We start from the raw sequence: 13,412 nt of genomic DNA on the forward strand, positions 1-13,412 counted from the left end.
CCTCAGGGCTCTGTCCTATCACCAACTCACTCCCTTTTATTCATCAGTGACCTTCTATGCCATACATCTAACCCTGTCCACTCGTTTGCTGATGATTCCTCCCATCACCTTTCCATTCGGTTCCTGCAACGTCCATCACAGCAGTTACTTCAACATACAAGGGATGAAACTAAGGCACACCTAATGTCTGACTTGGCTCGTATCTCTGACTGGGATAAAAATAATCTTGTTGTTTTTAATGCATCAAAGACTTAGTTCTTACACCATCAACCTGACAAAATCTTCCACAGTAGTACCCACTAATGTTTAATAGTATCCAGCTCAGTCCTGCATCATCCCTGAACATGCTTGGGGTTTCATGCACTCTGCACTTATCTTGGAAAGATCATGTTACATCTCTTGTAAAATCTGCTTCCAAGAAATTAGGTGTACTAACCCGACTCCGTACTTTCTTTACCCCTGCGCAATTGTTGATTTTATACACGGGTTTTATTCGCCCCTGTGTGGAGTATAACTCTCATATGTGGGGAGGCTCCCCACATACAGCTGTTCTCAATAGAGTGGAGTCCAAGGCTTTTCATCTCATTAACTCTCCTCCTTTTACTGGCTCCCTTCAACCTCTGTCTTTTCACTGCATTGTTGCATCTTTATCTCTCTTCTATCGCTACTTCATGGTCACTGCTCCTCTGAACTGTCTGCTTGCATCCCTCCGCCTCTATGACGAGCGCGTAGCACCCGTCTAGCAACAAATTCTCATCCCTTTTCTGTCCAGCTGTCTAATGCAAGAGTTAACCGTTATTCCCAGTGCTTCATTGATGCAATAGGTCAACTCTGGAACTGTCTCCCTCTGTCAGTATTTCCTGCTTCCTATGATCTCCAGTCTTTGAAATGCATTGTGTCCAGGCATTTCGAAATGAACGGATCTTGAATTTGGCTTTTGTATTGTTTTTGTTTTTTTTCTTCGAGGGAATGGTTTGCAGGCACCTGGCCTTTGGTTCCTTCTTCCTTGCATTAAAAAAAATCTGCAAACAACAGAACAGGAAGTTTCCAAACTCTGCCCTCTCTTATTTGGGCAACTCCAACATCCACTGCCCTACTTTGTATTCTTTTATAACCCCATCCATATGCAGCTTGAACAGCCATAGAGACATGGCACGACCCTGTTTCATTCCAGCATTCAGGTAGAAAAATTCACCAGTTCACCATCCATATGCACTGCAGCCTTGGAACCCTCGTATGTACTCTTCACAGCGTTCAGCAGCTTCCAATACGCTCCATATATTCTTAATATTTTTTACATTCCTTGTTTATCCACTCTGTCTTATGCTTTCTCCAAATCCTTGAAGGCTGCATACAACCTCTTTCCCTTTTCTAGAAACTTTTCCACTAAAGACCTTAGGATGAATATCTTATCTCCACATTTGCATCTCTTCCTAAAACTGCCCTGTTCTTCTCCAACTAATTCCACATTTATTTCCCTGACTCTATCTATAGGTATCCTAACATATGCTTTTCCTGTTACACTAAGAAGACAAATGCTCCTAAGATTATGACACACTTCTTTTTCCTTTGTATAGGAGAACAGTTATACAGTACCTGAATTTCAATCCTCCAGGACTCTGCCTTCCTCCCAAGCCAATCTGCACATCTTTCATATTCACTCCACTAATACCTCTCTCCTGTGCTTCAGCATTTCACCACACACTTCATCAATTCCTGGGGCTTTCCCCATTTTGACATTGTTCATTGCATCCACTCCTTCCATCCTACTGATCTCTTCCCCCTCTCTCATCTCCCTCCTCCTCTCAGCAATTCTCTAGCCACTTATACTCACACTACTTTTATTCTTTATGTTTATGAATTCCTTAAAGTTGTTCTCTCTATCTGTTCACCTTTTCTCCCTTCTCCACTTGCAATCTACGATTTTTATTTTGCACTCCCCTACCACCTTCTTTGTTGTTCTGTCTAACTCTCTGTACCTCCATCCAGAACATTTTCTTACATTCCTTCCGCTTTCCATGTGATTATCTTCCAGATTCATCATCTACTCTCTTCTTACTCTCTCTTTCTAATCTTTTCAGCTCTCTCTTCTTCTCCACATATGACTCTCTATTCTGCCTGTCAACTTCCTCCATGCTTCTGCTTTCCATTCTCTCACTATATACTTTCTTTTTTTGTACCACAGATTGTCTCACCTCTTCATTCCACCATGCTGTTCCTTGCACCATCTTTCAACTTCACTCCTCACACCATCTCACATGCTGCACAGTTTTCTTCTGTGAACCTCTTGCAAACACCCTCCAGCTCCCCCATCTGCTCGAAATCATATTTACCCAGTCACTCCTGCAGTACTCATATATATATATATATATATATATATATATATATTTTCCTCTTGCAACCTTTCTACCCCCATTGTACAGACAACTTCCTCCTGCCTTTATCGCCTTCTATATATCCATTGCATTTGTATCTTGGCTTTCACCATCTCCAAGTGGTAGTCAGAAAGTCCACATCCCCAACCTCATTATCCTCACACATCAGTGCATACCTTCACATTCTTTCATCCACACACACATAATCAGGCATTGCCTTCTGTTCATTCAGTTCACCACCCACCTTTCTCAGCACTCGCCATGCATATCTGTGGATCATTTTGTGTCTAAAGAGGATATTGGCTATCACCAACCCCCTCCCTGCACAAATGTCCACAAGAGCACTATCATTCTCATTCACTTTTGCAGGCACACACCTCTCACCAACTCTCCACTCACCTTCAGTTTCCCTTCATTTCCATTCATATCTCCAATCAGAAATGCCCTCTCACTCCTCTCAAACTTTTCCATGAATGCTTCCACATTTGCCCTGAACTATTTTTTCACTCATCCTAAAGTAAGAGTCGGGAAATGCAATAGTTCACTAAACAGTTAGACCTCACATATTTTAGTCATCAACTTTCAGTTGGTTACCCAGAGAAAGGTGCAAATGTCACCATGAACTGTGAGGCACATCCCTTTATTACTCCCAACAAGTGCTTGCCTGGAGAAATTTGCAGGACTGACTATTAGTCTTTCCATCACAGAATATTTGCAGATACAATTATCTTTGTTCCCATACTGTTATTGTGCCCACAATCACCAATTCTGACCAGAAAATCGAAAAAATTATTTGTTTTTGTTTTTGCTCATTGCGATTGTCAATAATTTTGCGCTGTTGCGTCGTGCATGATTGCCATTTTTTTTTTTTTCCTAACACTCCCTGGTCTTACCCCAACCTAATACAAAAAGAATTAGATTGATAGCTATTACTATTTTCATGAAAGAAATGAACAAACACACAAACAGACACCCACATGCACAGTTGGACTTTATTGTTTAGCTAAGAAAAATGTCCAGAGAATTGTTGCAGGTTTGCAATACTATGAATGCTCTTCTTAAAATTGCATGTTATCAAATATTTGAAAATAATCACTGGTGCTTGTTAAAAGTAAGCTAGCTGGTGCTATGATTTTTTTTTTTTTTCTCCTGTATTAGTGCAACTGTCAAATTATTTCATGCTCCTTATTGGGTTACTGGTGCAGTGAACGAGTTGGAAAGATACCCATTAACCTCTTCACTTCAAAGGATCTTTCTAGCTGAATAAAACATATTCTCTTTTCATCTTTCTATCTATCTTTTGCCAGATGCCTCAATCTTGTAAGGGGTTGCCACAAGCAAATCACCTCCATGTCGGCCTGTCCCCTGCCATTTCACTCCCCTGCTTCCAGCTCACACCCCCCTCTCTCATATACCTCTCCACTCCATCCCCCCATCTCATCCTCGGCCTCCCCCTCCCTCTCCCCCCTCCACCTCACTCACATACACTCTCCTCATCAGTCTTTCACTCTCCATCCTCTCCTCATGGCCAAACCACCTTAATGTGTTTCTCCTAACGCTTCCTAGCACATCCACATCCGCACCACAATGCTCCTTCACCTCCTCATTTGTCAGTCTGTCTCTCCATGTGGCTTCACATGCTCCTCTTAAATAACTCATTTCCACTGCTCTCACACTTGACTTTTGTCCCTCCAACAAGGTCCAAGCTTCACATCCATACATTAGAGTTGGTATCACAATACTGTCATGCAATAACTTTTTCACTTTCATGCTCACTTACCTGTTTCTTATCACTGCTTTCAAGGAACCAACAACCTTTCTTCCTTGTTGTACCCTTTCAAGCACTTCACCCTCTAAACTTCTGTCCTTACTCATCACACTACCCAAGTACTTAAACGCACACATTTTCCATTTCCTCCTCATCCATGTTCACTGTACATTTGCTGACTTCACTTCTCTCGAAGACCACAACTTCAATCATCCCTATTTTCACCTTTAGATTCCATTTCTTACGCACTCTCCCAAACTCGTCCACCAAGCCTTCCAGCTCCCCTTCATCTTCACTTAACTCCTAAAGTACTAACAGGATCGATCGATCCTTTTTCAGAATTACACTAGATGCCGAATGTGATTGATAGAGGAGCCTTTGTAAAAAAACTGTGGAGACTAGGCTTCAGCCTGATTGTGATGTGTATCGATGCAAACCACTGAGAACTAAGTCCTGAGTAGGGAGGGGGAGGATCCGGGCCCATACCCATGGTTGTGTGGGTGATTCCCCCACCATCCTCTGGCCATCTTCCTCTACCCCAATACCTTTGTTCCCTCTGCCCCTCACTTGTCTGTGACTGCCTCCTGCTCCATCCCTCCCCCTTCCCCACCATCCTCCAACATGCCACCATGGTTCCCCCCCTTTTGTCCCCTCCCTGTCTCCCTGGGGAGGGTTATATCCCCCCTACCCACCCTCCATACTCCTGTACTCTCTCTCTGCCTGTCCTCTTTGTCTTATGGTGTCTATCTCCCACCTCTGTTCCCCCATACTACCCCTCCAGGCCTCTCCCCACCCATCCCCCACCTCCCACCCCCTGTAGTATGCCGTCCACTTATCTCTCCCCCCTCCCTGCCTAGAGTATTATATGTCTAACTATCTATTTATCTATGGCCCGACGCCCTAATCCCGCAAAGGGTTGCCGCAGACAAAACGCCTCCAAGTCGCTCTGTTGCCCACCATTTGACTACCCTCCCCCCAGCTCACCCCCCCCCTCCCTCATATACCTCTTTACTCCATCCCTCCACCTCATCCTTGGTCTACCCCTCCCTCTCCCTCTCTCCACCTCACCTACATACACCCTCTTAGTCAGTCTTTCATTCTCCATTCTCTTCACATGTCCAAACCACCTCAGTGTATTATATGTCATTGTTACTATTCATGTTGCCTGTTTTCATTCAGTACCAGATTATTGTTTGTGTAAATGCATACATCGATGCACAAATCATAGAATTTGTTTTTTCATGTGTGTTTTTTATTTTGACAGCTCCACAGCTATGAGGGAAGGGGATAGAGGGAGGGAAGGTGGCGAGGGGAGAAGTGCTGGGGGGAAGAGTGTTGAGAATGAGTGAGGAACAACGACATAATTATTTTGCATGCTATTGTTCGAAAAAAAAAGAATGAGCTGGGAAGTTCTGAAGGAGGATAGGGGAGGAGAGGGGTAGCTGTAGCTTTTTTTATTTCCCCTTGAAATTCTTACAGCTACTTGATTTGACAGCTTTGAGGGGAGGGGATGGGGGGAAGGGGTGAGGGGAGAAGGGAGTGTGTGAGTAATGCCAAGAAAAAGATTTTGCATGCTTTTGCCTTTTTTTTTTCTTTTCTTTTTTTTGACAGCTACACAGCTATGAGGGAAGGGGATGAGGTGAGGGGAGAAGTTTTTTGGGGGAAGGGTGTTGGGAGTGAGTGAGGAACATCAACATAATTATTGTGCATTCTATTGTTTCAAATAGGAAAAAAAAAAAAAAAAATGAGCTGGAAAATTCTGATGGGTGGGGGTAGGGGGGAGGGGAGGAAGAGAGGGGGGGTGATAGTAGTAGGTGAGGAAGGTCATGGGAGGGGAGGAATGAGGGATGGTTGGGGGTGAGAGCGCATAGAAAATTGGAGTCACCCCGCCTGGAAGGGTAACTTTTTTCAACTTTGACAGGCTATAGCTCATGACCCAATTGGTCTAAAGTGCTCTGGTTTGTGGCATAAGGTGTGTAAATTCAAGCTCTAAACCTTGGGCATAAACCTTTTTAGTTCTGTAAGAGTCGAAAAATCAGCTCCCTATACATGTACAGGTTTTCAGGGAAGTTCGGTCAATTGAATTGCATATCCTAAGGGTTAACAACAGAGTATCATCTGCAAACAACAGTACAGGGAGTTTCCAAACATTGCCCTCTCTCACCAGGGCTGCTCCAACATCCACTGCCTTACCTTGTATCTTTTTTATAACTCCATCCACATACGTATTGAACAACCATGGGGACATAACACATCCATGTTTCAATCTAGCCATCAAATAGAAAAATTCACTCAGTTCACCATCCACACGCACTGCAGCCTTAGCACCCTCATACATACTCTTCACGGCATTCAACAGCTTCCCATCTACTCCATGTATTCTTAATACTTTCCACAATCCTTGTTTATCCACTCTGTCATATGCTTTCTCCAAATCCATGAAGGCCACATACAACTTCTTACCCTTCTTTAGAAACTTTTCCACCAATGTTCTAAGAATGAATATCTGATCTGCACAACCTCTTCCCTTCCTAAAACCTCCGTGTTCTTCTTCAACTAGTTCCTCTGCAATTTCCCTAACTCTATCAATAAGTATTGTACCATATACTTTTCTTATTACACCAAGAAGACAAATGCTCCTGTGATTACACATACTTCTTTTTCCCGTTTTCCTTTTTACATGGGAATAATTATACCAGACTTCCAATCCTCTGGGACTCTGCCTTCCTCCCTGGCCAATCTACATAGCTTCCACATCCTTTCTGCTACTATCTCTCCCCCATGCTTCAGCATTTCACCACATACTCCATCAATTCCTGGGGCTTTCCCCATTTTAACTTTCTTTATTGCTTCCACAACTTCCATCCTACTGACTTCTTCCTCTCTTCTCACGTCCCTCCATCTCGCACCCATTCCCCAGCCACTTACACTTGCATTACATTCATTCTCTGTGTTCAACAACTCCTTAAAGTGTTCTCCCCTTCTGCTCACATTTTCTCCCTTCTCCACTAGTAATCTACCATTTTTATCTTTCACTTCCCAACTAACTTCTTTGGCACCCTGTCTGGCTTTCTTTATGTCTCTCCAGAACGTTTTGGTACATTCCCTCCATTTACACTCAGATTCCTTCCAAATTCCCCATCCCCTCTCTTCTTACTCTCTTTTACTAATCTTTTCACCACTCTCTTCCTCTCTCTATATAAATCTCTCTTCTGTCTCTCAACTTCTTCCACGTCCCAATTTCTCATGCACTCACTATATGCTTTCTTCTTTTGTGCCACAGCCTCTCTCATCTTTTCATTCCATCATGCTGTTCCCTGCACCCCTTTTTGTCTTCTCTTCACCTGACACACCACCTCACATGCTGCACATATTTCTTGTGTGAATATCTTGCACACACGGTCCACGTCCCCCATCTGCATCAATCCATGTTTACCCAATCACTCCTCCACTTTCTTCTTATATTTTGCCTTTTTTCCATCCTCTTGTAACCTTTCCACCCTCCGTGTATGCGCTACTTCCTTCTGTCCTTCCTTCTTCTATTTCTCCATTTCATTTGCACCTTGATTCTGACCACCACCAAGTGGTGGTCAGAGAGTCCACTCCCCCAACCTCTATATACTCTTTCATCCATTACACACCCTCTCATCCAGTCATTCACACACACATAGTCAATCATTGCCTTCTGTTCATTCAGTTCACCACCCACCCTTCTCATCACTCGCCATGTATACCTCTGGATCATTTTGTCCCTGAAAAGGGTATTGGCTATCATCAACCCCCTCCTGGCACAAATGCCCACTAAAGCACTGCCATTGTCATCCATCACTGCGGGCACACCCCACGCACCAACTACTCCATCCACCTTTACATTCCCTACTTTTCTTTTCATATCTCCAATCAGAAACACTCTCATTCCTTTCAAAGTTTTCCATGCATGCATCCACATTTGTCCAGAACTCTTCTCTCACTCTACTTGCATGATCTTGTGTTGGTGCATAACACGCACAATCGCCCACATTTGTAGTCCAACTTTCATTCTTACCCACACAATCCTTGAGCCAGCTGATCCATACACTCTTATATTCTCCTTCCATCTGTTACTCACAGCATTACACACTCCTTTTGCCCTCTCATTATCACCTAGTTCCACACATGTACCCCATCCATACTCCCATTCTCTCACACTCTTACCTCTCCATTTAGTTTCAGTTAATCGACATACATCCACTTTCCCACCCTCAAGCACCTGGACAATCTCTCTTTCTTTCACCTCATCATTTGCACCTCCTTACATTCCAAGTAGCTCTCTGTACCATGACCTTTGTTCCATCCTTAGTTGTCATCTTTTGGTCAGTCCTGGTCCGAGGCTTCTTGTTCGTATTTTTAGTTAGTTGTTTTCCGGGGAGGGACACTAACCCTCTGCTAACCCACTTATTGTTATGTAGGGAGCACATGTTGGTTGGTTATAAGGTTACCACCCAGCGTTGTAAATTCTTTCCTGGTTTAAAGGATATCATTTGGCTTGCCACTCAGTGTAGAGCTACCCTAAAAACAGCATACCACTACACTAAGCGGGTGGATGATGGGTGCCCCCACCTTCCACAAATTTGATAATACACTCGACCCTCCATTTCCCGGACTAAAAGTGAGGGAAGACCAGTCCAGGAACCCCAAAAGTCCAGGAATTGCAAAAGTCCAGCCCACATACCATTCCCCGTAATTTTACCATACATTGTCCGAATTCTCCAATATTGTCCAGCAATTATTCCAGTATTCTAGAGGATTCTGGAGTGTAGGCTACCTATACCGACATAACTAAAACACACAGTACGTAGAATAATAATGCTGGCACAATAACATAAGTATAAATGCAGTACATACTGAAATTACATAAGTTTAAATATAAATACTGTCATGAGTTGGAAGGAACCAGTGGTGTGAAGCAGGATGGTGGCCATGGTGCATTTCATGTTTGAAAAAATCTTTTTTGTGTCTGTTACAAATGGCCCTTATTGACTCTAAACCTTGCTAAAATTATATTGTGTTGTGCAGCAGACTTCTTACAGTTTTATATGAGGGAATAATGGCCGGACTTTTGTGAGAACCCCAGGCTTGTAGGGGCATATGTCAGGCATTTGATAATATTGCCCGGCCTCAGCCCATGTCTGTAAGTATCTTGTACAACTCATGCCATCTGCAGGATAGTTTCCTATTGTGTAACATAAACATTTATACCTCCAAATTTTATCCAAGAACATTGGGTACACCTACATATATGAGTATATTATAGTACAGTAATTTCTGTTTTCTGGCATGATTCAGCTAACCCTTCATGCCGAATAACGTGAAACTTGGGATGGTACGTCAGTACCCTCAATCCGCTATCCATTTGACATTGAGGCAGATAATGTGTCACTACCCTACGCCATCCCTCTAACCCAAAAACTTTCCAGTGATATTACCCATGAGTAAAAGATTAAAATCAAATTTAAAATACGATACAGTATTGAAACAGTACGTATAGTGCAGAAATACAGTACTGTACAGTACATAAAATAATCACAATCATCCTGTACACACCTAGTATTGGCATCAATTAAGGGTAGAGTAGTACACTATGCAGTACAGTACACTTAATTCCATGTCATCTAATGGCAAATGGCATCCACAGGAGAGAATGAGAGAGTGACAGCAGGCTTGATGCATCGTGTGGGCTGCATCCTCAAAGCATATTGATTGGCTGAGTGTTGCGTGGTCTACTCAAGTGCCAATTGGGTCCTGTCTCTGAGCTGGATGATACATATCGCTGCTGAAAAATGCTTAGTACTGCTGATTGCTTCCCATTTCTGAGCTGGATATTGCCTAATTTCACCAGATATTGTTTTAATAGAGCCGAGCAAAAAGCACCAGATATTGTGACAATGGATAATTAATTGAGAGGTACTGCATACAGTCCTTGAATATCAGTGGTATTCAAGGAGACTGCTTTGATGATTCCTGTTCAGCTGATTTCAGACTGCATTAAACAGTAAAAACTGTTTTCTTGGTCTGCCCGCAGGGACTATCCATTCAGTGCCTAGCTCTGCACAGTGCTTCACTAGGTATTCTCACAAATTTGTTGCAGATATTCAGACCAGTTCAGCCTACCTATGTACATCACATCACTAGGACTCGTGGTGTACAAGCGTCCTCATATTTCTGCACATATTGTTCATTCCCTCAGTGTGGAATTTCATATCCATCGTAAATTTCTTACTTCAATACTGTCAGATCTGTGGACATTTTCCCATTTTACCATCCACTTTTCACTGCCATAGAGCATCACGTTACACACACATACACAAAACACATAATTTTTCACTTTCATACTCAGTGTGCCCTCATTGTCAATTTAGATAACATTTTCTAAATATCTTCCAACCACTTGTGGGAAGCTTCTTAAGTACAATATTTTACATATACAGGCAGACCTTGAGATATGATACCCCTAGATGCAATACCCCGGCATAACAGTGGGGGTGGAAAGACCACCCTACCCAGCCGAATGATGGCGAAACCCTGGTATAATGATTGGTTTTGTTTTGTTTTTAAACAGATTTTGATTATATTTTACTTAAATTTTGTGTTTAGGTTGATTTATAAACTTTTTAGACTTAGATTAATGTGTTTTAGTCATAGGTTGAGTGAACATTGTCATTTTGGGGTACAATTTACTAGTTTGATTTTTTCCGGACTTATTTTATGATTCATATTTTTTTTTCGGGTTTAGATGTGTTATAAACTGCTTTTAGGCTTAGTTTAGCTTCTTTTAAAGCTGTTGGGGGTTTAAGTTAGCTATAAACTAGTTTGGGGGCTCATGTGGGTGGGTGTAGGGCTTGTTTGGGAGGGAAACCCAAGGTACGATACCCTCCCCACCAATTGGTTTTTACTTAACTATTTGCATTGTTAAACTGGCAATTGCCTGTATATCAGGACTTGCAAATTTATTTTGTCCTGCAGCCTACAAACCATATGTATTATTCCTCACATATACATACACCAAATTTCTTCTTTGTGGAGTTCCCACAGTTTCCATTCATATTTGAGTTGGAGAGTATCCAAACCTTTCTAGTCTTGAGCTTTATTTTCTCAGAATTAATATTACTCTGCATCTGGGATTTTTGTTTCATCTTATTTTTAAAGGCTTCAACATACTAGCATGCATCGGCCTTGGCCACCTAATGGCAGCTCTCCATGCTTCTCAGTCTCTGACAAATTCCCTGTTCAGTCCTTATCCCTGAGGTCACACCCAGTGACCTCGTCCCAAGTCTTTTTTGGTGTACCTCTCGCACCCATATCCCTGACATTAGGACTTCTCACTTTCTGCACCCAATTATCCTCTCTACATGCCCAAACCATCTCAGTCTGTCTCTCCCCTTCACAACACCAATACACTGCAGTCCTATCCTACCTCTCAACTTTTCCATCGTAAACCTAGCCCCAGGCCACACACTCAGGGATGCACTGCACATCCACCTAATCATTGTAATTTTTCTGCATTTGAGCCTGTGAATATCCTCTTCCTTTACCTCCCAGGTCATATGTAAAATGCTTCAGTCCATGAAAGTTGAGAAAAATTGTAAAGAATTATCCAATATAAACACGTAATTTGAACACTCTTCTATCTGGTGGCCACCCCATGAAACCATGCATAGACAATTTGTGTCTGGGAGTGCGCTGGGCTGGACCAGTATTATTGTGTACTGTATCTAAGCTTTATTTTTAACTTAATGCAGATTGGCAAAGAAATTCTCCAAATGTGTGGTAGGGAGAAGATGCCAGATTATTTTGGCATACACTCTATGATACCATTTGAAATGTTTCAGTTGCAGTGCCTGCATCATTCAAATAATCATATATGTATCAGGCACAGCGTGTGTATCATGCCGCTAGTGTGGCGTGGCCTTCAGAACAACCCTGGACTGGTGCAGGAGCTGCAGTGTCCTCCAAAAGATTTGCGAGAGGTTCATGGCACACCTTTCATCATTGCTGTAAGTCACAGGAATCCTGAAACCATTTTTTTTATTAACCATTGATATAAGTCTATTTATGTAAGAATCATTCCATATTGGCTTGAGAAAATGGCAATTGAGAAGAGAATGGTGAAGATAATGAAAGTAATAATGAATCTTTAAAGACTCTCTCCAAAGTAATCAGCCCATGGATATCTTTCAGATATTTCAGTCAGTTTAGAATTTGCATTCTGGACTCATGGAATTATTAAGATTGTCACTGTACTCCTCAGGCTTATTTTTTTTTCCAGATAGTATTATTCACCTTCATTTTGAAGAGTTCCTTAGGCTGATGGGCTGAAGGGGTTAATGTTTAATGTTGTGTTACTCCAGCCTGTATGGAGCCTCCATAGTACTGAACACAAACACAAGCATGGAGAAAACTTTCTAGGGTAAATTCTGGAGATGGCCGTTGAAGATAATATAAATCTCTTCTTAAATGTGGAAGTAATTACATTTTTTATCTGAAGAGTTTCCTGTCACTGAGAGAGAGTTTAATCTTCCCCTTTCGTGGGATGGTAGTTTTATTTTAGCCCATTTTATTTGTTTAATGAAATGTTTGATTTTGGAAGAAAAGTTAGGGTTTAATTTTTATTATGGCCATTGAGAATGTACAGTTCCCATTGACCTCTATAACATGGAGGAGCTATCTCTTCAGCAAGTGTGTGACAGTTCAGTCATCGTACTCAAACACCTGCACTAATCGTCTTCACCATAGTAATGCAGTTAGATCACCGTTCATAGCTTCCTTTCTCTGTCTCAGTGTTGCTTCTATGTATACATATGTATCATAATTCAAAAATATATAGAGATTATGATTTTTTCTGCCTAGCTATGTACCCTAATAATACTGTAACATTGTTTATACCAGCTTTATTAATTTTCCTCAGAGAAGGTGTCACACATGTGGGTGTTCAGACATTCAAATATTCTCTGTATAGTAATAATGTTTAAGATGTTCTATAACAGAGCTGTGGAAATAACTAGTGGCATTGGCTGTCTTTTTTTTTTTTTTTTTTTTTTTTTTTTTTTTTTTTGAAAGCATATCTCAGTTTCATGACAGATTTTAACTACACTAACTTGCACTGTGGAGGCCTTCTCTCTCTCTCTTGTCAATAAAAGTGCTCAAATAACTAGTATTGCCCGTGGATGGTGATACCAGTTCTTCTTGACAAAATGTTAAATTTTTTTTATAAACATAACAAATTACAGTAG

At 41.7% G+C, this 13,412-nt stretch overlaps 1 protein-coding gene across 1 annotated transcript in view; it reads left to right on the forward strand.

Moving 5' to 3' along the window:
- The window catches only part of Vps13 (vacuolar protein sorting 13C), a 1,164,731-nt gene that overhangs the window by 800,783 nt on the left and 350,536 nt on the right, over positions 1–13,412 (forward strand). The window contains exon 54 of the mRNA XM_080277871.1: positions 12,053–12,176. Within this exon, the coding sequence (XP_080133997.1) occupies positions 12,053–12,176 (124 nt within the window). The remainder of the gene's footprint in view (positions 1–12,052; positions 12,177–13,412) is intronic.

The sequence above is a fragment of the Coenobita brevimanus genome, chromosome 71, assembly GCF_032717465.1.
Source record: "Coenobita brevimanus isolate Jiangsu-jjx chromosome 71, ASM3271746v2, whole genome shotgun sequence".
NCBI lineage: Eukaryota > Metazoa > Arthropoda > Malacostraca > Decapoda > Coenobitidae > Coenobita > Coenobita brevimanus.